Raw genomic sequence first — 26,368 nt, forward strand, 5'->3', positions numbered from 1 at the left:
TCTTCCACTTCAACCTTCCGGCGTCACGCCAGCACCGAATTGGGGCTGCGGATCATCTTTACTTTGCGCCCACTTCTGCCCATTATGGAGGACCTTTATGATGAGTATGTTATTTTGCCTTTCCAATTGCGATTTCAATTTCTATTCCCCTTTATTCAAAAGCGCGTTCTAACCAGGGGCCTAGATTTGGTAACTACATCGGCGAGGCCGACTCCGATGAGGAGCAGAATGAACAGGTCCCCGAGGCCTTTAAGTTCGATGAAGCATTCGATGACGACGAGGAAGAAGAAGATGTGAACAATCAGCAGTTAATGGAGGTCGATGGTAAGCTATGTTGCTCTGCGCGCTGCGCGTCGATTCCGATTCCGTTCCCTCCTCCTGTTCGCTAACCCGCGTCTCGGGGCAGATGGACCTTCAAACGCCGTCATTTTGCATGAAGACAAGCAATATTATCCTAGCGCACAGCAGCTATACGGTACCGATGTCGAGACCATGGTCCAAGAGGAAGATGCGCAACCTCTATCCGAACCCATCATCGCCCCCGTCCAACAGAAGAAATTTGCGATCGCCGAAACAGAGCTCCCTCCCGTTTATTTCTCTCGCGAATTCATGTCAGACCTGCTCAACTTCCCCGATCAAATAAGAAATGTGGCTGTTGTGGGCCATTTGCACCATGGAAAGACTGCATTTATGGATATGCTGGTCAGACAGACACACGACTTGACGGAACGTCTCGCGAAGCGCATCGGTAAGCGCAAGGAGGAGCAGCTGCGATACACCGATGTTCACTTTTTGGAACGCGAGCGCGGTCTTTCGGTCAAGTCAGCCCCGATGAGCTTGGTTCTCCAGGGCACTAAGGGGAAATCCCATCTTCTCAACATCATCGATACCCCCGGACATGTGAACTTTGTGGATGAAGTTGCCGCATCAGTTCGTTTGGCAGATGGTGTAGTCATCGTTGTTGATGTTGTTGAGGGTGTTCAGGCGAATACCGAGCAGATCATCAAACATGCCGTACTGGAAGATATTCCTATGACCTTGGTTGTGAACAAAATGGATCGCCTGATCTTGGAACTCAAGCTTCCGCCCAATGATGCCTACTTCAAACTGAAGCATGTGATTGAAGAAATTAACACAGTCATTGAAAGTGTCTTGCCAGGACAAGGTGAACGTCGACGATTGAGCCCCGAGAAGGGAAATGTTGCGTTCGCATCTAGTTCGATGAACTGGTGTTTCACATTGCAGTCCTTCGCCAGGATGTATGCAGACACCTATCCACGACTTGACTCCACAGAATTCGCCGCGCGACTATGGGGAGATATCTTCTACAACCCCCGGAGCCGGAAGTTCACTCGCAAGGGTGTGGAGGAGAACTCCAAGCGGGCTTTTGTGAAATTCGTCTTGGAACCTATTTACAAGCTGTATTCTCACACCCTTAGCGAGAGTCCCGAGGACCTGAAGGAGACATTAGCTTCGGTGGGCGTCCACCTGAAGCCGTCTCAGTTGAAGTCGGATGCGAAGGAGCTGCTTAACCTGGTCTGTGAGCAGTTCTTCGGTCCTCCCAGCGGTTTCGTCGACATGGCAGTGCAACACATCCCTTCACCGATCGAGGGCGCTCAGCGAATGCTGGAGCGCTATTATACCGGTCCGTTGGATTCAAAGATTGCAAGCTCAATGGCAGCTTGTGACCAAGATGGACCCCTTGTGGTTCATGTCACCAAGCTTTTCAGCACCACTGATGCTACTGGGTTCCACTCTTTTGGAAGAATTCTGAGTGGTACAGCCCGACCGGGTCAGCAAGTTCGTGTCCTTGGAGAAGGCTATACCCCCGAAGATGAGGAGGACATGGTCGTCGCAACTATTTCCGACACATGGATTGCAGAGACTTGCTACAACATCTCCACGGATGGTGTTCCTGCTGGTAACTGGGTTCTCTTGGGTGGTGTGGATAACTCCATTGTCAAAACCGCTACCCTGGTACCCCTCAAGCTCGAAGAAGACGAAGAACCATATATCTTCCAGCCTATCAAACACATGACCGAGTCGGTCTTCAAGGTCGCTGTCGAACCAGTCAACCCCTCCGAACTGCCGAAGATGCTGGACGGTCTGCGCAAAATTAACAAGAGCTACCCTTTGATCTCAACCAAGGTCGAAGAGTCTGGCGAGCACATCGTACTAGGTACGGGTGAGCTCTATATGGACTGTGTGCTGCACGATCTTCGTCGACTGTACTCAGAGATGGAAATCAAGGTTTCCGACCCGGTGACACGTTTCTGTGAGACTGTCGTTGAGACCTCTGCGATCATGTGCTACTCGATCACTCCGAATAAAAAGAACAAGATCACCATGATTGCCGAGCCTCTGGATGAGGGAATTGCCGAGGACATTGAAAGCGGTCGGGTCAGCATCAAAGACCCTATCCGGAAGGTCGCTCGCTTTTTTGAAGATAATTACGACTGGGATAAGCTCGCTGCTCGCAGCATTTGGGCGTTCGGTCCCGACGAGATGGGTCCTAACATCCTTCAAGATGATACCTTACCATCCCAAGTGAACAAGCAGCTTCTTGGATCTGTCCGCGACTCGATTACTCAGGGTTTTAGCTGGGGAACCAGAGAAGGACCACTATGTGAAGAACGTAAGTCTTCTATTCTGCTTTATCTTTTTTGGGGGGGGGCTGGCGGTTTTGATTGAACTATAGATACTAACATCTTTACTTCCAGCAATTCGCAACACCAAGTTCCGACTCACAGATGTCTCCCTCGCCGAGCAAGCAATCTACCGAGGAGGAGGTCAAATCATCCCAACAGCCCGTCGCGCCGTCTACTCTTCATTCTTAATGGCTTCTCCGCGTCTCATGGAGCCAATTTACTCCTGCACAATGACCGGACCCGCCGACGCGGTGGCCTCGGTCTACACCGTTCTCTCTCGCCGACGTGGTCACGTCCTCTCAGACGGTCCTATCGCAGGTACACCCCTATACTCCGTCCGCGGATTAATTCCAGTGATCGACTCCTTCGGTTTTGAGACCGATCTCCGCATCCACACCCAGGGCCAAGCCTCAGTGAACCTGGCCTTTGATAAGTGGAGCGTGGTACCGGGTGATCCTCTGGACCGTGACGTCAAGCTCAAGCCCCTCGAGCAGGCCGGTGCCATGGCTACGGCGCGCGACTTTGTTCTCAAGACGAGACGTCGTAAGGGACTGGCGGAGGACGTTACAGTTAGCAAGTTCTTGGAACCAGAATTGTGGAAGGGCTTGAAGGAGAGTGGTGTCTTGGACTCATGATTTCATTCAATATTTATTTTTCTTTCTTTCTTTTTTTCGATATCAAAGGGAAGAGACAAAAATCGCTACGAAAAGGGTCTGGAGAACTATGGAGTCATTCATCACCGATGCGCTCCGCGGTATGGCGCAATCGCTTTATGTATTTCTACCCTAGGTAATGGAATGGTCTCACAATCAATTATACACCGCATGAGTGTTTGCTTTATTCAATTCTTCCGAGTATCGGTTATCGTATCATATCGTGAACCAATAGGGTGACAATCTAAGCTTGATTTATTTCGTGTTGATTTCAAAAGAGTCCTTATAACCCCTTTTAAAACTCATGGGTACATCTCCATACATCGGCATCAAATCATTATATTCAGGACAATTCCTTATCGACAAGTCTCCATCATCTTAGCAATAACCTGCATAAGCGCGCCATTTTCCAGCGCAGCCGCAACGCGCTCCTTATCACCGAGCTGTTTGTTCACCTCATCGCCCGTACTATGCGTTCCTTCCTTAATGCGCACGTCCATTCGGAAGCGCGGGGGAAGAGATTGTTCCAGGCGCACGCGGACGCCGAGCCCGATGACCGTCGCTAGACTGCAGTGTGTGATTGTGGGCGTGATGAGGACTGTGACGGTTTGGAGGGGCGAGGAGGGGACGCTTGGGAGAGTGGGCTTGATGGATATATCCGGCAGCGAAACTACGGCTAGTTCGCCGAGGGAGAGGGGGTGTTCGGGGTCGGAGATTAGTTTAATTAAATCTGGATGTTGGTCAGTACGAATACACACCATTGAGGGAGTGGGGTGATAGGGTGTTTGGGGGCGCATCTTACCGAAGATCTCTTGCTCGTCGATAGGTTCCTCCAACAGGTCGTCGTCTTCTGAGTCTGAGGATAGGAAATCGGCTGGGTTGGGAACAGCGGCGAAGATACCGGAGGTATAGTCGTAGTCGCCGGATTTCTTGGTGGGCCTGGACCTCGTGGGGAGGTCGGCAACGTTTAGGATGGTGGGGTTTGAATTCTGTACCTCCGCCATTGTGAAGAATGTACTGATGAGTGAAGTGACGAGGGGCAAATTGAAGATTGGAGTCAACCCGATTTGGAAGTCCGTCGGACCGATAGGCTTATCGATGTATCACGTGAGTGCGAGAATATGCTGTCTGTTGATCACGTGATTATACATGAATCAGCCACATGGATATGGTACCCACTCACGTGATCCGATCAAATGGAAAATGGAAAATAAATGGATCCGGTGGAATGGATCGACGAAGAGTTACAGGGCGCATTGCTCCGTATGGGAGGGAGGAGAGGGAAGTGGAGGCGTGGAGGATAGGCTGCAGGGGTACTTAGGGTACAACGGACTATAGCCGGACTCTAAGACATTACGTCGATTAGACTCCACGGTCACGGCAGAAAATGGAAAGCTTCTTGATATTCCATCCTATATACCATGTGTGTACTCTGTATCTACGGAGTATTCCATACCATCTTTAATCCCGTTAAGGTTCCCATGCCCTAATAAATCTTCTCCAAAATCTCCAATTCTGCGTAGCCAGTAACTATGAAGTACGGTATGTATGTACGTACGTAGGTCAGGATTCGGAAGAACCTCGGCACAATCGGAGTCGAATTTGATCGACCGGCTCCACGCTGACTGGCAATTTGCAATTTGCCTCCTTTTTCCTGGTTTTCCCAGGCTTATCTGCTTTTTTTTTCTTTTTTCTTCTTCTGCTTTCTGTTCAGCTGAAGACTCGTCCTTACTGTAAAGCTGAATACTCTTCCGGAGTACTCCGTCTCTGTACTCTTTTGACCCCCTAAACAAAGCTTGCCCTAAATCACCAGCCTCCCCACGTCCCGGAAGCTTGGATTAGGTTTGGCAAGGTCGGGTATTTTCACTTGGGTTTAAGTCGATCAGGATTGTAGCATGGGCCTCCACCGGAAGAACTCAGCTTGGACTCCGTAACCATGGCCGTCCCAGTTCGTGGGCTTCCAGAATCTCCTGGTCCCCACCCCTGTTTTCTTAGTTTTCTTAGCTCTGCATGTCTCGCGCTCTTAGGATTGGTGAAACCCAGGGCACCAATCCCGAGTACCAGGGAAGAGGGGAGGGAGGGGGAGGAGCGAAGGAGGGTTTGGTGAGTGTTTCAACTGAATGAGCTTTGCCTTGACTTTGCCATGAAGTTGTTTCGACCGAGGTCTATTGTGTCATGGTCATTGCTTTGTGTTGACTTTCTTGGCTAGCATACACTCAGGATGCACACGGAGGATTATGCATGTAGAGAAGGAGGAATATGACTGCCCAGGTGAGCAATGAATAATCTACTACCTTATACCAGTCCAGTATACACCACCAGATGCAACCACTGGCAGTATACTGTACAAGTGTCACAGAATGCAAATGGATTGGATCATACCTCCACTTAACCTCTTCCACGGGCCGGATTTAGTCAATAATTGGCCATGTGTTTAACCCTCGTGGAGTTCGGGATCCGTAGATTAAACCCCCCTTAGCCCACTTCTCACACCTTACTCCGGGTAAAGGTAGGGCTATTATTACGGAACACGAGGCAATCTTTGATCGCCCCCGTTCTCCACTTCACAGTGGAGGAGTCGGCGCTATTGGATGTCCATGAATGTCCAACCTTCTTGGCAAAAGGTGCACCCCTCTCCCTCTCAGCTTCGACTCCTCCGCCATTTTCAGATCCCCCTCCTCTTTCTCCTCCCTAATCCTAGTAAATTCCCCTGTCTCCACCTTTTTTTTCGCATTGCGCACCTTTCATGATGCTCCTTGTTTCTATTGCCGGTCTCGCCGTTTTGAATATCCGACTGACTGTTCTGTTCTGATCTAAGTACGTTTCCTCGGTATTTCGGAAATCCTTCGATGCTTCAGATCGCACGACTCGCTAACCGGTGCGCGCAGTCTGCACAAGAGTCTTGTCTCTCCACTTGATCCCACACAACCTTTCCTGCTCAACCCGACTCCATATCAACTGGCAATTGCGTGCGCGCGTGCATGGTTCACGCTTACAGATCCGCCCAATCTCTCTATCCCGAACGTGATCAAACTCGCCGTGCGGAGGCTGGTGCGATAACCCCGAACTCGCGACCTGCGCCGGCCCATAGCGCCGGCATTGTCTGATCTCACTTCCCGCCCAGTATCATTAAACCCCTGCTATTAGATTCGCACGGACGATCCTCGCGCCCTCTTCCTCTCGAGACATCCCGAGGCATCCCCTGTTTTCCGCCAGCTACCGCCCGCGACGTGGCCTGGAGTTCGTTCGGTGATATTCACGAATCTTCTTCAAGCTTCAATCTCTGTTCCTTTCATACCACTATTCCTCTCTCTCTACCATCTTCGGTTTCCCAAGGCAGGCCCTTGCAAGTTCCGATTTTCCTCAGGTCGCGGGTTATTTTGAATATCGTGACCCATCAACTTATACTTATAATTCGACCTTCCCTGCACCCCCCCTCTCCCCCCTTTTCAGAGAATTTTGGAGCAATGCAAGGTTACTCATTCGCTCCTCCTGGGGGGGGCCTCCTCGAGAAGGCCAAAAAAGTAGATTATCCCGGATATTAGTCCCCACCGCAGCCCGATATGAAACGAATGCTGATCTTTGGGCGTTTTAGACTATGTGTTTGTCGATGAACACAATCGACACAAGAGACTGAAGGGTGTGTAATCCCGCTTCTATCAGTTCCATGTTACAATCGTCCAACTTAGATGCTAACCATTGATAGTGATGCGGGCATGCAATGGCTGCCGAAAGCGAAAAATCAAGTGTGATGCAGCTACCACTAATACATGGCCTTGCTCGGCATGCACGCGTCTGAAACTCGTCTGTGTTCCTCCCACTATCGGGCAGGACGGCGAATTTCTTGACGGGCCAGGTGGAGAGTCCGTCCATATGGGAGGCCCTTCCAGTGCCTCCGAAGCTTCTCATCACTCGTTCCCGGTACCTCCAACGTATAGAGATGGCAACCAGCCTACGATGGCGCCCTTAACTTCTTATGACTCAATGGGCATGTACTCGCAATTTGTTCAAGCGCCACCAAATCAGCCCGCGATGTATAATGACATGCGCTCTTCTCCAATGGTCATGTCACACCAATCCTATCAACAACAACCTCAGCCCCAAATGTATCCGGGCGCGCAGCACCCTTCACTTGGCACTGCGGATCGGGGAGTGTATGCTGAGAGCGAGCCATCCACGGCCGAGAATCTCAGTGATGTTCTTGGAGAATTGAAGATTGATGAGACCGGAATCGGTATGGCTTTTGTTCTCCTTATATTCCAATGTGGCTACAAGGTTACTAATCAATCACAGCTCCATATATTAGGAGACAAAGAACAGATCGCGCCGAGCCCGATGTACCGGTTCAAGAAGACGTGGAAGAAAAACTCCCGCCTCTCAGCACAGGCGCCGGCGCGATGATCCGAATCCCACCCGAACTTATGCCCGACGACGACGACGTGATGAATTACTTCAAAATTTATTTCGATGAGATCCATCCGTACCTGCCTGTCATACCACGTGCACATCTGTATTATCAATGGCAGAATGATCGCCGCTCGATCTCTCCTCTCCTGCTGGAAGCTTTGTTCGCATGTGCAGGACGACTATCCGATGAGCCCGCGGAAGGTGCCCAATGGCTTGCTCTGGCAAATAGTAAGTTCATTACCCTAGCCTACCATGATCTACCTCGACCTTTGGCTAATTTCTCTTCTCCAGGGCATGAAACCAGCTTCATGGATGTTCCGCGTTTAAGCACGATCCAAGCACTACTCCTCTTACTGAAAGCACGGGAGTCGTTGCCCAAGAAGGGCTATTACTACCGTTCCTGGCAAACGGTCAAAACAATCGTATCGATGGCCAAAGATTTAGACATACATGAACATTACAGCACTCACGCCGAAGGAAGACCCTGCGACCTGAGTCCGATTGAATGTTTGGTCCATACTCGAGTTTGGCAGGCTATTTTGGTAGTCGAGATCATGATCGGCGCTCCTCAAGGTAAGTTTTCATTTTCTATCTTTGTATGATTCGCTTTACTCAGCCCAGTTGCTGACTTATCTCAGGCCGCTCGGACTACGGCGTTGATATCGAAACCGTGGACATGCGTCCCACTCTGGACATCAGAGGCCTCGATGCATATGAATCGGATCGTTCCAGGCAATATGCATATTTTGTTCGCAATGCTCGCCATATTCGAATCATCACAGACATATATCACAAAATCAAAAAGCAGAAAGACTGGGGCGCCAGCCCCCAGTTTGTGCAGAAGAATCCGCTATTTGCAGATTGGCTACGCAGCTTACCACCCGATCTTCAGGTCAATTACCCAACCGATGGCTCTCCGCCGTGGATTCCGTCTCACTTTGTGGGTAATATGCATTCTCATTGTCACTTGGCCATTATTTTGTTGCATCGCCCGCAACTCGTGGCCTCCCAGTCCTTTGCGGCTGGGGGTGACTGGAAACTACATTTCTCCTTGTGTTATTCCTCGGCAAAGAGTATCTGTCGACTGCAGGAAGCTATTCTTGAACGATTTGGCCTCCAAGGCCTTCTTTATATGCAGCGTGGAATCAACTTTGCCATCTACTGTATTCTCACTTGCACCATGTTACACTTGGTGAGTCTTTTGAGAACCTGAACCCATACCTTGACCCCAACACAAGCAACTCTTCCTAACCCAGAATAGATTGCCATCACGTCCCCAGATCCCGAATTCAACTCCGATGCGCGAGAGTTCTTCACCCGCCACATGCGCATCCTAGAACGCTGTTCGACCGCTTGGCCTATGCCGGAGATCCAGGCGCAAATCGACTCACTAAGGCTCGCTTTTTCCGCCGACACCCATCGACCATTTGAATTGAAGCCCAGTTTTCCATACGGGAGCCCATCGGAGCCATATCAGCCCAGTCCTCCCATGGACGCGCACTATCATCCGCATCTCAATGTCCAATCCAGAGTGGGTCTCAACGCACATCCAATCACCCCTCCGATTTCCGCTGGTGCTGAAGACTCCAAGTCCGACACTTCCTCTCAGTTGCAGTCCTTAGGAATGGTTCCTCATCAACCGCCCACAACGCACCCCCTTGACACGCCCCTCGTAGATGAAAATAGCTGGGACCCTACGCGCATTATCAAGTAATTAGCCCCGGCTCGGCCCTCTCACTTAGTGACACCCCATGTCTATCTGCGTGGTTGGTTGTCCATACTGTTGAATCCGAACGCTAACATCTTCGAAAATTATAGTCAATGGGACATGGCATTCTCCGTCAACCCATCAACCGTCAGCGCGAACTCGCCCCCAATGCCAATGAACACCCCACAACCACAACCAATCGGAAACATGGTGAACCAACATCAACACCAACATCAACATCAACATCAACAATATCCCATGCAGTACGAGTCGCCTTCCAGAACCGTCCCATCAACCCAGTCCGTCTCGGTCTCTCCCCCGCAATTCCAGGCCCCGCCTGTCGTGTTTAGCGCCAGGGACTGGCAACAAAGTGTGGCCAGCGTATTCGATCCCCAGGGGTTGAAGAGACGATGGAACTATTCTGTCGATATGAATGTCGACAATAATGTAGCTAAACGACAAAGATAACGGGGATGAGACAGCAGACTACATACAGGATTCTCTCCGCGCCAACGATTTTGCATCCGATAGCTTCGCTATATCCACGTCTATCTCCAAATTTCCCTTCTTTTTGTTCATGTATATCATCTTCATTTTCTGGTCTGGTGTCCATATCCATGCTACTCCCCTACCCCAGTTCCCATGAACTACGTCTACGAATCGTGTACAAAATGCGATGTGGCCAAGCCGTCTACGAATCATTCGCTGATGTCGGTTGGCTGAAACGAAAAGAAAATTGGATTTGAAATAAATCCACCCTGTATATCATGACAAGACAAATTATGCTTCCAACCAAATCCTTACCTCATCTTCTTTATTTAGGAATGGGGTTTGGATCCTTTTTGGTTCATATAAAACAAAACTCCACCGCTTCCAATTCCAATTCGTATGTAGACTCGTTTATAGGCGTAAATAACCCTTGCATTGCAGGTACAGCTGGGCCAGTCGAATGAGCGAGAGCAGCCGGGTGTAATGTGATGAGATGTGTTCATCAGCACAGCCATGAACTCAGGATATTATAGCCAATAGAAACAGTGCAAGAATCCCAATCATCATAAAGTCCAAATCCCAGATTATATGGCTGAAAGGTGTTGTTGGTCGTATATTATTCTCCGATATTTTGCCGAAGGAGATAGGGCAAGAAACCAAACAGACTCGCGACCGAGCCGAGTGAGAAGAGTTTGTTTGTCGGTGACGGATGGATTGGATTGATGCGATGCGATGCGAGGCCTCTAACCTAGCGCAACGCCATGGTGTTTCACCTGGGCCACTACGCCTGTCTTCCAAGACCAATCCGTTCCTCGCGCGATCGGACTATCCTCGCTTTATCGCCAGGAAGCGGCTTCAACTCATCGCTAGGATCGAAGCCTGTGTTGGCGTTGGCGCCGCTTTTGCCTTGCTCGGGATGGGCCTGTCGGCTTTGTTCCTCTTGTTTGCGGAGTCGGGACTCTTCGAATGCGGCGATATCTTCAATTGTGACTGTTATCGCGGTGGGTTTGCGGCGGAGCATTATGTTGTTGGGCTCGAGTTATTTTAATAGTTTTCTTTACCAAGATTTAGAAAAGAAACAAAATAATTCGCAAGGTTGCAGTGCATGTTGAGCGGTGGCAGCCCGCACTGCGGCGATTTTCTGCCGGAGAAATAAACATTGCATGTAAGATACCTAGTTTACTACCTTGCCTCGCTGCTTTCAATGGTGCTTTGTGAAGTGTGAATCATTTGATGTCGACTCGAAGTTTTTCATTTTCTTTATATTCAAGTTGAGTTTATCATCCCCGACTATGATAGAACCGTTGGCATATATAAACATGTCCTTTCAAGGTTTGTGTTCTCATCCCGCCGTGTCTTGACTAGGTATAGGGAACACCAAATCTAAACCCCGATCATCTCTCTTTTTGACAGATAAAAGGTTATGGGATAGCCCCTTGTATAAAACCATCATACCAACGCATGCTCTTAGATAATTCAAAAAAGCGACCTCCGAAACATTGAGTCAATCCACAAAGTTCACAGAGAGAAAGGCGGCGTCCAGGGCGGTGAAAAGGTGCAACTGAGTTCTTTCCAAAAGTTGAAGTTGTTCCCGGCCAATTGGGTTTCCACCATCTCCTTACACCACAAAATGATGCGGCCTCAGCTCAGGCAGCTCGCCCGTCACACCGAGGCAGTACGAACCGGTCTCTCCGCATCCGTGCGTCCCTTTTCCGTCTCCTGCGCCGCAAGAGAAGGCGAGAGCAAGCCGTCTGGTAGGTTCAATTCGATCCCCATACCTCATCCTCCGCACGATACCATACCATACCCCAATGCCGCTGCATAAGACCTCAATTTCCAAGTTAACTAACGATATGTTCATTTCCTACAGCACCAGCCAAACCCGAACGCCGCCAGAATGCCCCAACCGCTCAGCGCAGACCTCCACAGTCGCGTGGCCCACCCGGTGCCCCAAACCGACGCCCTGCAAACTTGAAAGCAATTGATGCTCGATCATTCGCCGCTCCCGCCGCTGGATCAGACCAACCTCGCATCATCCGCAGCCCGCGAGCCCGCAACGTCCGACCCGGTGGCCAGGGTAACCAGGGCCAAGGCCAATTCCAGGGCCGCAAGCCCTTCAACAAGAAGCCCTTAGCCAAGGCCAAGGGTAAGGGTGGTCGTGAGCGCCGACCCCGCGACGCCAAAAGGGACGATGGCGACGAGGCCCAGGAAGCCGCCGAGGAAGCCGCCATTGAGAAAATCGAGCAAGAACAGGCGCTCAAGGAGCGACCAGTGCCTGTTCGCTACGAGCCGCGTGATATTGATTTCTCTACATTGAAGGCTACTTGGCCTTCGCTTCCCTCGGACGCAAACTCCCGCTCCGCTGCCGTCCTCGAGAAGGTCGCCAGCCTTGGTGGTCGTTTTGCGAACGGATATATTCCTCCCTATGAATTGGCCCGGCGGATGTGGAAGGGCGAGAACGTCCTGTTTGAGAGTGAGGCTGAGCGTATTCAGACGCTGGAGGAAGTTAAGCGTCTTTCTCAGCTGCGTGCTGATAAGATCTCGCAACGGAAGGGCGAGCTTGTTGAGCCGAAGGAGGTTAAGTTCAATGCTCTCAACGCTGAGGGTACAAAGACTTTGATGGATAAATATGCCCTGGGCAAATACCCTGTCCTTGAAGCGGCTGGCAAGGACGAGCCCGCTGCTCTGGGTGATGTGGTGCGGAATCTCCGAAACAATGGTACTTATGAGACAGCGGGTAAGAGGCCTCAGTTTATGGCCAAGGTTGAGTCTCTACTCTCCTCCCGCTCCAGTCGTGTGAAGCGCGCTTGATCATCTCATTTGCAGCGTGTGGATTTCTGTATTATACATGGGGTTTTTACTTCCTTTTTCTTTTTCATTGCTGTTCTTTTTATCCCTGACCTGGGCATGTTTTCTGGCCCTTGCACAGGGCTGGCTCTCTTGTATCTAAATTTACATTTGGTAAAGTGTTACTACTATCACGTCACAGCCCAAAAATATCCTCAATCTCCTTCAATCTCCTCACTTATGCTGTCTCCAGCATCTTCCGAGCCCCATCAAACAAATCTTTAACCTCCTTATGACCCTTCTCCGTAACCTTCTCCATCTGGACCTGGGCATTGCGTACATCATCCGGTCTCGCCGTCTTCTTCTTCTGCATATCCTGCAGTCGTTTGTGCATAGAGCCTCGCGCCTCACGGACGCTAGTAGCCGCCTTTTCAAAAGCCGCTTTGGCGACCGTCACGCTTTGGTCTCGGGACTCTTTGGTCGGGGGTGGAATGGGGATGTTGAGTTGGAGGGGATTGTGGGGGTCTGGCTGCGGGGTCAGAGATAGATTTGAGGAGACGATTGATGAAGTTATGGGTTTAATGTGCTAAGAAACAATAGCCATATTAGCAAGGCATTTCGGCCTTAACGATTCTCAGTGTTAAACTCACCTCCTCCTCAGCGGCCAAGATGGTAACCATCCGCCCACCCTTGGGCACAACCTGTGCCAAATCGCCCAGCTTGAACGAGTCGGCAATATCCTTGCTCAGCTGGACCTTTAGTCCTTCCAGGGTGGCGGTGTTGAATCGGCCTCCGGCGCGAAGCTTGGAGAGGTCATCCTTCAATCGCGAAACGGCGGTCGATATGCCGGTTTCGAGGTGGGAGAGATCGAAGGGGTCTGGGCCTTCGGAGGAACCCGTCGCGGGGCTTGCTTGGGGGGAGGAGTCGGAGCCTGATGCTTTCTTGCTGCCCTTGTCTTTCTTTTTGTATAGGGTGGGCGAATTGGCGAAGGTACGTTGATGCGACAGCGGCGAGACCGGAGTCGATAGAAGAGCTGGTTGCCAAACCCTGGATGTAGGGCGACATTGAGTGGTAAGCCTACTCGGTAGGCGAGTTGCAATACGTAGCATCGTGAGCGAGAATTGTCTGTGGTAATTGAAGGTAGAGTAAGTAAAATGAGGATGTGAGGATCTCGATATCGGCCCCGAGGGCAAAAAAAGTTGGGGAAAGCGGAGAGCTGCAGCTGCAGCTGCGAAGGCCAAAGCATCAACTTGGGCAATTGAATCAAACTCACTCTAGGCATTAAGCATCAACTTGGCTGTAAAATATACCTGCAGGGTACACCTATAGAGTACGACTATTTGTTACAAATACTCCTACACGAATACCACCAGCACCAATGACACGCAGAGAAAAGGTCGTTACACATTAAATTTGCAACGTTAAATCTTCGTCTACAGGAACCGTACTTTTTAAAGACAAAATGGAAAGGGGTGACGGGTAAAAAAAGAGAAAATACTGCGCCCAAGTGTGCCCGGCTTCAAACACAAAAAGCAAGGGCCAACGCTGCCCCAAGATCTATAAGGCTGCGGCAGACCTTCCATTATCCGAGGAAGGGGTTCATATGTTGGCCGATCCTATGTTCATCGCTATCGCTTCGCTTAGCGGGTAGCCATAGCCTTGGTCATGAGACGCTTAAGGGCGAGCTCCTTCTTCTTGAGGTCCTCGGGGTGGAGTCCTCAACCTCAAGCTGGGCCATGGCGTCAGAGAGAGCGGACTCGATGCGCTCCTTGTTGCCACGCTTCAGCTTCATGGCCAGGGTGGGCTCGGAGATCATCTCCTCGACACGGGAGATGTAGGACTCGAGCTGCTGGCGGGACTCGAACTTCTTGGTGAAAGCCTCGTCGCTGGTCTTGAACTTGGCGGCGTCCTCAACCATCTGGTCGATCTCGGAGCTGGAGAGCTTGCCGACAGCGTTGGAGATGGTGATGTTGGCGGTGCGGCCGGAGGTCTTCTCAGTGGCGGTAACCTTGAGGATACCGTTGACATCGACCTCGAAAACACACTCAAGAGCAGCCTCGCCGGCGCGCATGGGGGGGGAGGGGAGCAAGGGTGAACTCTCCCAGGGAGGTGTTGTCGGCACAGTTGGTACGCTCACCCTGGTAGACGGGGAACTGGACGGTGCTCTGGTTGTCAACAACGGTGGTGAAGGTACGCTTCTTGATGGTGGGGACGGTCTGGCCACGGGTGACAACGGGGGCGAAGATGTTACCCTCCATGGCGACACCCAGGGACAGGGGAACGACATCCAGAAGGAGGAGGTCAGCGGTCTCGGCGGAGGTAGCCTTTCCGGAGAGGATACCGGCCTGGACGGCGGCACCGTAGGCAACGGCCTCATCGGGGTTGATGCTCTTCTCGAGCTTCTTGCCATCGAAGAAGTCGGACAGGAGCTTCTGGATACGGGGAATACGGGTGGAACCACCAACCAGGACGATCTCATCGACCTTGGACTTGTCCATACCAGAGTCCTTCAGGACCTGCTGGACGGGGTCCAGGGTGCCGGAGAAGGCCTTGGCGTTCAGGTCCTCGAAACGGGCACGGGTGATGGCGGAGTTGAAGTCCTCACCGTCGAAGAGGGAGTCAATCTCGACAGTGGTCTGGGTAGCGTTGGAGAGAGTACGCTTGGCACGCTCGCAAGCAGTGCGGAGACGGCGGAGGGCACGGGCATCGCCGGACAGATCCTTCTTGGTCTTCTTCTGGAACTCCTTCTTGAAGTGGTCAAGGAGGTTGGTGTCGAAATCCTGACCACCAAGGTGAGTGTCACCAGCGGTGGCCTTGACAGTGAAGACACCACCCTGGATGTTCAGCAGGGAAACATCGAAAGTACCACCACCCAGATCGTAGATGAGGACGTTGCGCTCCTTGTCAGACTTGCCAGCACCCAGACCGTAAGCAATAGCGGCAGCAGTGGGCTCGTTGATGATACGCAGAACGTTCAGGCCAGCAATGGCACCGGCGTCCTTGGTAGCCTGACGCTGGTTGTCGTTGAAGTAGGCGGGAACGGTGATGACGGCCTTCTCGACCTTCTTGCCGAGCTTGGTCTCGGCAACCTCCTTCATCTGTTTTATTGGTTAGTATATTGCAACCTCATTCGAGTTTTTTTCTCTCTTTTTCTCAGTAATAACTTACCTTCACGAGGACCATGGAGGAGATCTCCTGGGGAGTGAAGGTCTTGTCCTCACCGAGGTAAGAAACCTGGACGGCGGGCTGGTCACCCTGGGCGACGACCTTGAAGGGCCAGGACTCAACATCCTTCTTGACAATGGGGTCGTCGAAACGGCGACCAATCAGACGCCTGTGAAAATCCATCGGTCAGAATTTTTGGGCCTTTTGAAAAAAAAAAATCTCTTTTTTCGAGGGTGCCCAAGTGGATCCTCGCAAAAAAAAGAATATCAATGGATCTTGATATACTCACTTGATGTCGAAGACGGTGTTGGCGGGGTTCATGGCGGCAGCGTTCTTGGCGGCCTCACCGATCAGACGCTCCTTCTCGGTGAAAGAGACGAAAGAAGGGGTGGTGTAAGAACCCTGGTCGTTGGCGACTGGGTGAATGTTAGCATTGAATTGGAGCGAATTGGTGATTTATCGTGAGAACGCACTGATCTCAACGTTGGTGCCCTCATAGTTGGCAACGCAAGAGTAGGTGGTACCTGCGCACAAAAGAAAAAAAATTGATTAGCGGGCGAATTTCGATAAACAGAATTGGGAAAGTGCATACCGAGATCGATACCGATCGCACCGTCGTACACCTCAGAGTCGGCCATTTTGAAGATATGTGGTAGGGATGAAAGAGTGGGAAAGGATGGAGAGGGAAGGGAAGGGGAGGGGTCGAATTTTTTAATAAAAGCAGTGCCACACATCGGCAGGGCAGAAATTTCTCGGGAGCGGTAGATCACGTGTTATGGGGGAGGCGGAAACGAGGGAGACTTACCTTTTTAGGTTGGAAAAATCTTATATCAAGGCTTAACGGGAATCTCCGGGTTTGAAAAATTTGATTGGTTTAATATTATAATATGGAACCAATACAATAACTCGGATAGAGAAGAAAAGAGGCAAAAAGGATGGAAAACTTGAGAGAAAAAAAAAAAAGAATAGGGGTGGCAGAACAACATGATACTTCAAACACCGGCAGTCCTCTATCATCTCCTCCTCCATAGAACTAAAAATAAAAAAAATATGCACGATGCAAAGAATACAGTTATTCAAATGTTATACAACAGACCTCTCATCGCAACAGATTGAAAAAAATAGTGACCCGCTCATAGTCCACTTCTGAGCCCGGGGGGCCGGATTTCGGTGCCCCTCTTGGCGGCCCGGCAATCGCTTCTAAATCAACCTTCGTAGTACCCGGGTGGAGTTGGATGTCATACGCCAGCGTAGTCGAATCCCCAGATGGGTGAAGTCGATGCGTGCCCATACCAGCAACCAATTTCGTTTGTCTCTCCGCCGTACTAGCTACCAAGGTAGGCTTGAGCGTCAGGATGCGATGCGACGGAGGAAGACTGATTGTGATTTCCTGTTGACGGATAGTAGACGATGGCGGGATGTCCAGGCATAAACCTTGTTGAAGAGCAAGTGATGAGTGGGTCGAAATTTGCACATTCTGAATTAAAGCAGAGCTTGCATCTATATCGTTGTCAGTGACTACATCGCTCGCCTGGTTTCCCGAATCGGAATCGGAATCGGAAGCCCGGCACTCACCTTGACCTGGGCGCCTCCATATTGAGTCAAGAGGTGACGATGATTCAGGGGGTGGTTGTGGAGGAGCTGGGGCTAGATATCCTGGGGTCAGTAAAAGCACACGGGTAGGGTTGAGGGTAGTGCTATACCATCATACGGAGCGACTCCGCCGGGAGACTCGAGGGGGACACCCTGGAGGGCATGAGAAGAGCGTCTCTCGGGATTGTGAGACGATGCCATTGGCGTCTCATCTTTGACATGTGTAGCATCTCGCCCATTCACAGGCATCCCGTGCGGTTGCTCAGAAGCAGAGGGAGTGGTGGTGACATTCGATCGGGGGCTGCCAATTTGTCGTCGAAGAGATCTTGTTCGAGGAGAACGTGGCGCATCGGCATCTTGACTTTGACTGGCTGATCCGGTTCTCACGAGCTCTTGTTGTCGTTTTAGAGCGTCGTTATCAACAGCAACGCCAGATGACGGAGCATCCTTAGAAGGTGTCTCTGAGGTCTGTCCAGACATCTTCAATGTTAACCTTTGCGCTGGGGGCTCCGAATCCCTTGCACCCATCTTCAATCGAATTCGAGGCATCTCGGGGGCACCATCTACCTGAATGAGTTCCGGCACTAGCTTCTTTGCTTCAGCTACTCGCCGACGGAAGTACGCCTAGATTGTCGTTAACACAAAGCCCAGACTCTACACTCTGCAGTTTTACATGATGCACATGAGGTAGGAAATGCTCACCTCCAAAATTCCCGCAAGCACAACAATGTCGCTATCGTCTTCATTATACTCCCTCGCATTTCGCCAAAGATAGCTGACTTCTTCCTCAAATGATTGCCAGGTCAGGAATGCGGTCGTCTTGGAGGGATTCTTGCGGCTTTCAGTGCCGCGCACCTTCTGCTGAATACTTCTTATTGATACAGGATGGTGAATAACCTCGTAGTAGTCGCGGTATAGATTTCGGTCGGGCTTTCCGACAAACGGGTATGCGACTTCTTCACCACTGCGGAGAAGGCAAGGTTAGCTTCGCGTTATCGTCCACGTTCCATGAGAAACAAAAATGCTTACTCGGAATCCTTCAACCTAGACAGTTCAGAGATGATTCTATCCTGTGCCGATTGAAGAGTGTCGCCTTCAAAGTTCGCCTCGGATTCCTCTTCCTCTTCCTCTTCCTCCTCCTCCTCCTCTCCTTCCTCTTCTTCTTCTTCCTCCTCCTCAGGATCCGAGTTAACTTCGTCCGCCAGTTGAGTGTCTTCCTGGTCCGCTAAATCATCATCCTATCCCGAAGTTCGAATGTTAGTGACACAATTCAATTCACCCATGCGACACAATTCGCGAGCGAAGGAAGGAAGTGGAGGTGGAGATGGAGATGAAGGGGGGTGCGGGCTTTGGCTCGTGGCGGTCGGAGCTCGTCGCACAGCTTCGTCGCAAGGCAGATTCGCATAAGCGGAGCCCAGCATCCCTGCTTGGACGAAGATCAATGCAAGATTGTCGGCAGCAGTGGGCATCCAGACGCGGATCGGAGGGACAAGCACTCATCTAAACAGTGGGGGAGCGCGCGCGATGACTTACAGAAACTTTGCGCCGCTTTTGCCTGCGGAGCTCTGGGGAAGCAGCAGCTGCGGAGCGCCGTTTGGAACTCATTTTAAGGTCGTGCACTCAAAGCGCAAGTGTCTGGATAAGGGAAAAGTGGTCTTGGGCGAGGGATTCATACCTCGAGGGGTGCAGCCGACGCGCGCGCGGCGATCTGCCCCGGAGGGTCCACCCGCCTCGCCGCCTTGGGTAAGCCTACTTTTGCATTCTATGAAATAGTCCAAGTTGTAGTATAGTAGCTGGTATATAAATGGAGTTCGATGCTATCCCTAGATATTATCAATTGTAATTAATATTGCTTCAAGGCAGCTTAGTAGTACTACTAGTAGTAATATAGTACTAGGTACTAGTAGGTATGCCGGATTGAGCCAGGTGACATATATGCCAGGTGCCCAGGTACTTTGAGTACACTAACACCCGTAGACAACTTGAAACTTGAAGTGGGCAAATGTCTAGAACTTGAAGTCCCTGATTACCGAATCATTTATACAATGTACTTAGATAGATACTACCAGAGCTTCTCAACAATTTCAAGTCAATTCCGAGCGAGATAGATTTCACCATTAGTACTAAGTGCTAGTACTGATATACACCCTTGTCGGCCTGAGGCACCAAAATTACAGTGACCGACCCCTCCATTTCTCCATTTCCATTTTCGTCCCGAAAACAAACCCGCTCTGGCAAAACGCGACCCCATCTTTCTCTTTTCCCCTCTCCCTCTCTTTTTCATCTTGGTCTCCACTCCAAGGACTCCGTGAGATACATCTCTCAACCAATTCCGGCCCCTAATCTTGTATGCTCCCCCCATCCTCCAAATTGTTTCTCCCGGACCCCCGACTGACCTCCGCCACGTGCAGCTACGGATTTCTCCTCTCCCTAGACCTTCACCCTTCACAATGGACATCGATCCCGTCCGACGAAACAAGAAACCCCGTCTCCTGCTCGAGACGGAGCGCGAGCGTCTTGACGAATTCATTGACTCCATCCACTATTCGGCCAGGTATGATATGTGGAATTAAACTTGAAATAAATTGATGGCTCGGAGGTCCGACAGTCTTGAGTTTTGACTGACTCGGTATCAGGTACTCCGATGACAAATATGAGTATCGCCACGTGCAGCTGCCCAAAAACATGCTCAAGAAGATCCCCCAAGACTATTTCGACAGTGCGAAGGGAACGTTGAAGTTGCTCTGGGAGGAAGAATGGCGAGCGTTGGGGATCACACAGGTGCGTTCCAATAGGTGGAAATGGAAATATATCTCTGCACTTTATCTGCAGACCTCACTGACACACTTCTTCTTCCTCTAGAGTCTGGGTTGGGAGCATTACGAAGTGCATGAGCCGGAGCCTCATATTTTGCTATTCAAGTCTGTCACCCTCCACCTGTATCGCCAGATTGTTCTAGCTAACCTTCGATTCTGTATCATTCAGGCGTCCTCTCAACTACCAGCCCCCACTAGCCCAATAAGCTCCCTTCACGAACACGAATTGATGCAGTTGCAGTTGGAAATCTACCTTACTCCCCCTCCTACCATCCCGCTCTCAATCTCCCTCAAATGCTCGGCTAGACTGTGGTCTTTCTCTTCCCCACTTTGTTTCCCTTTTTATTCTCCTTTTCTTCTTATGATCGCATGAACATGCATAGCTTGTTATGTTCACTAGGGCCCACGGCAGCTTCGTAATGGAAGTTCCGGAATGAGATATGATTCACATTTTCCTTCTTCAATTTTCTATGAACATGAACTGGCAGCAGCAGCGGCAACGCACCTCTGGACCTGACCTCTAATGCGTTGGAACAGGAATGGGGGGGTTTTCGTTCCGTTCCGCCTGCCTGCTTCCAAGACCTAGGTAGCCACATGTGCGCGCCTGTGAATGTTTCTGGCCATCACATCAGACCACGTTCTTTGCCAGCCATTCCTCCCACTGGGCTGTGCTGAAACCACTGCTGATTCCACGCTCCTCCACCCCCTGAGTGATGTCAGTGATTTGATCTGGTACCGTTCGAGAGAGAAAGTCAGAGGTGTTGCCTCACATTGAAGAATACAGTTGGCGACACGTGCACCCCAATCACTCGGCCCGTCTAGATTTGCATTGATATCAGGTCAGAGGCGCTCGGAGACCTTTCCAATATTGATAGGAAGGGGCCGGGGAAAAAACAACAAACCTTGACAATCCACTTGATATCATTCGTGACCTGATTACCCGCATTCAGCGCTCCATCTGGACCGGGAGTATCAGGAATCTTCAATAGATTCAACACCTTCGCCTCATCTACGCCAACGGAGCCGGCAACCCGCGCCAGACGCTCGTATGTCTGGTTGCGGGTTTCATTCACCACACTCACGTCGAAGAATTCACCCTGGACTTTGAAAAGTGCGGCACTAAAAGCCCAGAATTTCTCCGGTGCTAGACGGAGAACGGCGGCCCCGGCTTCATGAGTGAGTGTGGAGGATGGGTGCCAGGGCTGGATGTGCTGGCGGAAGATTACCTGGAGTCGGGAGTTGTATCGCTGTGTGATCTCGGGACTCAGGGAATAGAATGTATTGAACATTTTGGCCGAGAACTGATAACCATGATAAACGGTTTTAGATGATGTATGGGGTTGAAGGAATGTAAGGATTAGTTAGACCAACCGGGCACACATAGTCAAGGTCTTGATAGGCCTGTCAGCATATTTGCCTCTCCACTGAGAGAATATGATCATACATACACAATTCAAGAGTATGCTGTGTCTCTTCGCTTTTAGCTCCTGAGAGCTTGATACCGGCAAATTTAGGAGGAACAGACATGGTGATGGTGATTGTAGTGGTGGTGATGGGATGCTGAAGGAAGTTTAGTGAAAGGGATGGTCTTGAGGCGGTCGTGGATCTGGCGTCATACTATCGATTTACCCCGCCAGTGGGGGGATATCTTGTACCATCGAACTATACCTACAGATCCTTATAATCGGCTTCGAAGATAGATCCCATACACTACATTTTTCTCGGTTTCGAAACTTTCGGCCTCGGCTTCATATTCGTCTACGTTAATTTCACGGGTCGTCTCGCTCCGAGATAGTGGTTATTACCAGGATACTTGAGCGTAAAGTAAATTTACAATCATATTGAGGCTTTTTTAATTCAATGTAAATCATGCTTGAAATGGGTATAAGAGGTGTTGTTGGCTATTTTCAAATCCTGCACGTCCTTTGCCATATGGTCGAATGGGATCGGGGTCGGAAAATGCGGGCCTCTACAGGTAGAGGGTCATCGTCATCCTATCTCACATGTGCGGCCGTTGTTGGTTATAACTCATGTCTCTGAGTTTCATATCCACATTTCGCCATCCAGGCTTCGCAGGGTCATACTCGCCCCGCACTTCAAACCTGCAAGATCCATTCGGTCCCCTCACGCCCACCGGACCATTAAAGAAGAAAGAACCTCGGTGCGGGGTTGGGGGTGTTTCAGACTTATGTACATGGAGCCTTAACTTGAAGGCTAGAGATGCCAGATGCAGATCAGATCCAGGGCTGAGATCCGGTAGGGGCAGCCGCTGCAGTGTAGATATGAAAAATGATGGGTGGAGTTCGGGCTCGGCGTTGGATGGGATGCTCTCCGTACGACCTGGCGGCTGCAGTTGAGAATGTCCATGGGTGACCATGGGATTCGGTCTTTCGCGGCTTGATAGTGTAAACCTCCCGCCCAGCAACTGTACATCGTCCGCTTGGCCGTCCGGGCTCATTATGCGATCTAGTTGTCTCTTGTATAAGACATAATAGGCATCCCAGATTGCGAGTGCGACATGCATTGGTTGCATGAATGACTGCAGTTTATCGCCCGTCTCAGGATCCATAGGCTTTTTCACAAGTGATATCCCCCCCTCATATTCAAGTTCCATCCTGTGTATAGTTAGCGCGAATTCATTGATGATATGTTTCAACTGGAGCGAAGCATACCCCGAGCGCACATATTCCGGCGGAGGCTTAGTCGGAAACTCTGGAATCAGCCAAAGCCCGGTTATTGTTACTGGACCTCCAAGAAATGGCGACATCTGCTCGGATGCACCCTGGAGAACCAGAGCCGTAAGCTCCTCTGGTACTTGTTAGTTACTCGATCTCGATTCCAGTGGAAAAAAGAACGAAAGCGAACCTCTCAGCTTTTGGATTTTCTTGCCATCCCTTGATATCCTCGCGAACTCTTGCCATTCCGGATCTGCTGCGGTGTAGTATACACCCTCCTGTTCGTCCCGATACCAGGAAAGGGGGATGAATAAGGGCTCATGATCCTCTGCATCCCGCTCCGCAGCCTTCTTTGCAGCCCTCTCTGCTTCCTTCTCTGCTTCCATCTCTGCTTCCATCTCTGCTTCCTTCACTGCATCCTTCTCTGCATCCTCTGCTGTAACTTTCATCCGCTTTCGACGCACGTATTCAACCGTTTCCATTGCTTTGCGTCTATTTTCGGCACGGGTCTCGTCGTCCTCGTCCCAGTGAGTGTAAACTCTAACAAGGATGCTCCAGCTTTCGAAAGCAACGGCGTAAAACAAACATTTTCCGAAGAAAGACCTATTTCATAAACCGTCAGTGAAAAGACCCTTGCGAGAAAAATCGATATAGACATGAGCCTCTCATTGCCCGACAAAATTCTATCGCAGCTGCTGCGCTCTGGTGCCATTGTCACAGGCGCCTCTTCAAGTAGGCCATGCGATGGAAGGAATCCGGAGCAGCAGGTCCGAAGCTAAGAGAATGGCCGGGTTCCAGTAGACCATCTCCTCATAATTCAAAGATATAACTTGAAAGTACTAGACTCACCTCAGCCAGGGCCGTCGAAATCTCACATGTCGAATAGTTGTGGGAGCGGTAATCGTTTGAGGCCCAGTATAGAAGCGCGAGGGACGTGCTGATGTTCGAAATAACTGCCGTAGCCAAAGCATTGAGAAGATCCGTTCAAAAGAGATCCTCGGCCACAAGAAGCACCACGGGGTATCGATATTAACATGGAATGGAAGGGAGAGCCTAGACCGAATGTTAAGGAACACGCCGATCGGGCGCCCGCTGGCCGTGGCCACGTGACGCGTTATCGCAATGGACAAGTTCCCGCCCGCGAGGGAGCTACGTTGTTGCTGTCTCCGTTCTGTCTTCGACCTTCTCGACTGACCCATTCAAGATAGTCTCTTGTCGGCCCGGTAAATAAGGGCTCTTGTATGGCTGTCACGACCACGGCCACTTCTTGACAACCCCTCGCCCCAACCCTATCCGCCTCGAACCCTTGAGCTTCACCCGTCATGCACTGGCTATCGAAACTCCTGGCCCTGGCGGCCACGAGTGCAGTGGGGACGAATGCATTTGAGTCCTCAATCTTCACATTCCATGCGGACCAGCAGGCTTCCGCCGATTCTACCGGATCACAGACCGTCTCGGAAGATGTTGCTCGACTTATCCTAGAGCTCCGCATGAGATCGCCTTTACATTCAAAGCTGGGAAGCATGGAACCCGATGTTGTGAACAATCTTGATCAGTATGCGGATTCTCAGTTCTCTCTTTTTGGAGGCTCAGAGGCCCAGGACACCCAAGGCCGGAGCATCATTTTCCTAGAGGGACTTGATGAGGAAGTTGGTATGTGTTGATCGGGGAACCCTAAACGTTTAATACGACTCATTGGCTCACCACTTGGATTTCCGCCATAGTTTCGACTCTACGCAAGAGTCAAGATCATAGCATTTTTGTCCCCCATGCTTCGCCAGCTCTGGTTAATGATGCCCTGGAGCCTCTGATGAACAAGGCCAATGGAAAGCATTGCACATATAGCCAGCACGACGGCACATCTCAGAACTCTCGGGTAAGAAAGCTTTCACCCCAATACTAGAAGATGTGAAATTTCATTTTAACAAATTGGCTTTTAGTCCATTCGAGAGTGCCTCGCCTACAACCCCGTTCTCTCCCATGGGAGCGGCTTATCTGACCATGACATCCTCGGGCAGGTGGATTCAATGGAGACATTCGTCAGCAAGAACACAAAATTGACTAGTTCAAGACTGGTATTCGAGGTAAGAAATAAACACATGCAGTCTAGATGGATTGATGGAATAGCAGCTAAACCAAGCACCATCACAGATAAAGTCAGTCAAAGCTGCCCAAATCGCCAAGTCTCTCGAAGCTACCTTTGCCGATCTGGCCAAGACAGCCCTATCATCCAACATCGAGGTCACAGTTGTTGCCCTCCCAACAATTGACCACACCCAGGAATCCGCGCCCGTCCAACGGCGCTCCGTGGAGGCACGATCTCAATCACCCGCTTTTGTATCTGAAAGGTCCTCCGCGGAATTCGTGCACTCAAACCTCGCACCCGTATGCCACGCCTCGAACTCTTCCTGCGAAGACGCAACAAACAACTGCTCCGGCCACGGATCCTGCTATCTGAAATTCGGACCCGGTAACGAGGACGCCAAGGGTAACTGCTACGCCTGCAAATGCCGACAAACGACGGTGAAAAATAGCGACGGATCTGTCAAGAAGATCCAGTGGGGTGGCGTAGCTTGTCAGAAGGAGGATATCAGTTCTCCATTCTTTCTGATTGCCAGCGTTACCATCTTGGTTATTGTTCTGGCTGGTAGCGCTATCGGAATGCTTTTCAGCATGGGCAGCGAGCCACTTCCCAGTGTTATTGGTGCTGGAGTGGGCACTACAAAAACACAGTCGTGATCTGATCTGGTCTCGTCCCCAAATGGCCCAAACGGGAAATTTCGGTGTTTGGTATTTTTATTATCTTGTACGTGGACTCGGTTAATTGCTTTCTCTGCACATGACATGTATTTCAACAGCTTAGAATCTACTCTACCTTATCAACTTGAATCGAGTGGCGGAAGCTAAACTCGAGCCTTTACATAGCCTACTTTTTTATTGGATTTGAATCACTAGCGTTGGCTAGTGCCATTCAAATTACTAGATGTGACAGATCTCAAGTCCGTTGGATGTTATATTATAGACCATAAATATGCGTTTAGATATTACTCATGTTTCCTTTCGTTTGGCAAAAAAAGCCGGATATAATATGTAGGGTAAATCATTATAGGTTGCGATGCGCCTCGACAGGGAAAACGGGGTATGTTTCCCAGGATTCAAGTAGAAAACAAGTACACAATGACAACCTCTTCAAAAATCAGACACGCAAGGAGGGAAATTCTGCAATGCCACTCTGCTCTCGCGAGACCAGATCACGCCATAGGTGTAGATAGGCATTGAGATGTCTTGCAAACGCGTATAGGACCGAGATCGAGACCGACTAATTACATAAAATAGATAAAGAAATGGACAACGAAGCAGCTGCTTGACTTCGACCAAACATTCCAGATGTTGATCCAGCATGCAAATAGGTTTTAATATCAGTAAA

General features: G+C 50.4%; 12 protein-coding genes across 12 annotated transcripts; 5 read left to right on the top strand and 7 right to left on the bottom strand.

Annotated features, from left to right (window-relative positions):
* Window positions 1–84: 84 nt before the first annotated feature.
* Window positions 85–3,283, top strand: N7533_008982 (U5 snRNP component Snu114, putative; the record flags this gene model as incomplete). The annotated part of the gene is made up of 4 exons (XM_057105632.1): window positions 85–104; window positions 185–324; window positions 407–2,635; window positions 2,721–3,283. 4 exons carry the CDS (start codon window positions 85–87, stop codon window positions 3,281–3,283), a joined length of 2,952 nt encoding a protein of 983 aa, XP_056957081.1.
* A 374-nt stretch (window positions 3,284–3,657) lies between these two features.
* Window positions 3,658–4,305, bottom strand: N7533_008983 (iron-sulfur cluster assembly protein CIA2; the record flags this gene model as incomplete). Its single annotated transcript, XM_057105633.1, has 2 exons — window positions 3,658–4,031; window positions 4,104–4,305. The coding sequence occupies 2 exons, from the start codon at window positions 4,303–4,305 to the stop codon at window positions 3,658–3,660; spliced, it is 576 nt and encodes a 191-aa protein (XP_056957082.1).
* Window positions 4,306–6,768: 2,463 nt separating this feature from the next.
* On the top strand, window positions 6,769–9,884 carry N7533_008984 (Zn(II)2Cys6 transcription factor; the record flags this gene model as incomplete). The annotated part of the gene is made up of 8 exons (XM_057105634.1): window positions 6,769–6,825; window positions 6,932–6,941; window positions 7,008–7,535; window positions 7,595–7,936; window positions 8,000–8,281; window positions 8,347–8,900; window positions 8,970–9,418; window positions 9,527–9,884. 8 exons carry the CDS (start codon window positions 6,769–6,771, stop codon window positions 9,882–9,884), a joined length of 2,580 nt encoding a protein of 859 aa, XP_056957083.1.
* Window positions 9,885–10,686: 802 nt separating this feature from the next.
* N7533_008985 (CDC26 family anaphase-promoting complex subunit) lies at window positions 10,687–10,926 on the bottom strand (the record flags this gene model as incomplete). Its single annotated transcript, XM_057105635.1, has 1 exon — window positions 10,687–10,926. The coding sequence occupies one exon, from the start codon at window positions 10,924–10,926 to the stop codon at window positions 10,687–10,689; it is 240 nt and encodes a 79-aa protein (XP_056957084.1).
* A 609-nt stretch (window positions 10,927–11,535) lies between these two features.
* N7533_008986 (uncharacterized protein) lies at window positions 11,536–12,716 on the top strand (the record flags this gene model as incomplete). Its single annotated transcript, XM_057105636.1, has 2 exons — window positions 11,536–11,659; window positions 11,776–12,716. 2 exons carry the CDS (start codon window positions 11,536–11,538, stop codon window positions 12,714–12,716), a joined length of 1,065 nt encoding a protein of 354 aa, XP_056957085.1.
* A 214-nt stretch (window positions 12,717–12,930) lies between these two features.
* On the bottom strand, window positions 12,931–13,801 carry N7533_008987 (ribosome-recycling factor; the record flags this gene model as incomplete). The annotated part of the gene is made up of 2 exons (XM_057105637.1): window positions 12,931–13,278; window positions 13,343–13,801. 2 exons carry the CDS (start codon window positions 13,799–13,801, stop codon window positions 12,931–12,933), a joined length of 807 nt encoding a protein of 268 aa, XP_056957086.1.
* A 554-nt stretch (window positions 13,802–14,355) lies between these two features.
* Window positions 14,356–16,495, bottom strand: hscA (putative Hsp70 chaperone (HscA); the record flags this gene model as incomplete). Its single annotated transcript, XM_057105638.1, has 6 exons — window positions 14,356–14,790; window positions 14,840–15,790; window positions 15,861–16,026; window positions 16,147–16,273; window positions 16,331–16,381; window positions 16,450–16,495. 6 exons carry the CDS (start codon window positions 16,493–16,495, stop codon window positions 14,356–14,358), a joined length of 1,776 nt encoding a protein of 591 aa, XP_056957087.1.
* Window positions 16,496–16,956: 461 nt separating this feature from the next.
* N7533_008989 (uncharacterized protein) lies at window positions 16,957–19,055 on the bottom strand (the record flags this gene model as incomplete). Its single annotated transcript, XM_057105639.1, has 5 exons — window positions 16,957–17,504; window positions 17,561–18,074; window positions 18,153–18,414; window positions 18,480–18,688; window positions 18,984–19,055. The coding sequence occupies 5 exons, from the start codon at window positions 19,053–19,055 to the stop codon at window positions 16,957–16,959; spliced, it is 1,605 nt and encodes a 534-aa protein (XP_056957088.1).
* An 806-nt stretch (window positions 19,056–19,861) lies between these two features.
* Window positions 19,862–20,472, top strand: N7533_008990 (cyclin-dependent protein kinase regulatory subunit CKS1; the record flags this gene model as incomplete). Its single annotated transcript, XM_057105640.1, has 4 exons — window positions 19,862–20,004; window positions 20,087–20,231; window positions 20,313–20,371; window positions 20,436–20,472. Coding segments are annotated over 4 exons (384 nt in total), but the record flags the coding sequence as incomplete, so codon positions are not given.
* A 422-nt stretch (window positions 20,473–20,894) lies between these two features.
* Window positions 20,895–21,793, bottom strand: N7533_008991 (DsbA family protein; the record flags this gene model as incomplete). Its single annotated transcript, XM_057105641.1, has 5 exons — window positions 20,895–20,972; window positions 21,037–21,084; window positions 21,169–21,567; window positions 21,638–21,657; window positions 21,715–21,793. The coding sequence occupies 5 exons, from the start codon at window positions 21,791–21,793 to the stop codon at window positions 20,895–20,897; spliced, it is 624 nt and encodes a 207-aa protein (XP_056957090.1).
* Window positions 21,794–22,265: 472 nt separating this feature from the next.
* Window positions 22,266–23,912, bottom strand: N7533_008992 (uncharacterized protein; the record flags this gene model as incomplete). Its single annotated transcript, XM_057105642.1, has 4 exons — window positions 22,266–22,881; window positions 22,939–23,074; window positions 23,132–23,544; window positions 23,791–23,912. 4 exons carry the CDS (start codon window positions 23,910–23,912, stop codon window positions 22,266–22,268), a joined length of 1,287 nt encoding a protein of 428 aa, XP_056957091.1.
* Window positions 23,913–24,263: 351 nt separating this feature from the next.
* N7533_008993 (DUF3844 domain-containing protein) lies at window positions 24,264–25,680 on the top strand (the record flags this gene model as incomplete). The annotated part of the gene is made up of 4 exons (XM_057105643.1): window positions 24,264–24,594; window positions 24,666–24,817; window positions 24,882–25,025; window positions 25,093–25,680. 4 exons carry the CDS (start codon window positions 24,264–24,266, stop codon window positions 25,678–25,680), a joined length of 1,215 nt encoding a protein of 404 aa, XP_056957092.1.
* Window positions 25,681–26,368: the final 688 nt, after the last annotated feature.

Source organism: Penicillium manginii (assembly GCF_028828005.1).
Source record: "Penicillium manginii strain IBT 31320 chromosome Unknown utg000006l:1.0-4164085.0:1.0-4166146.0, whole genome shotgun sequence".
Lineage (NCBI taxonomy): Eukaryota > Fungi > Ascomycota > Eurotiomycetes > Eurotiales > Aspergillaceae > Penicillium > Penicillium manginii.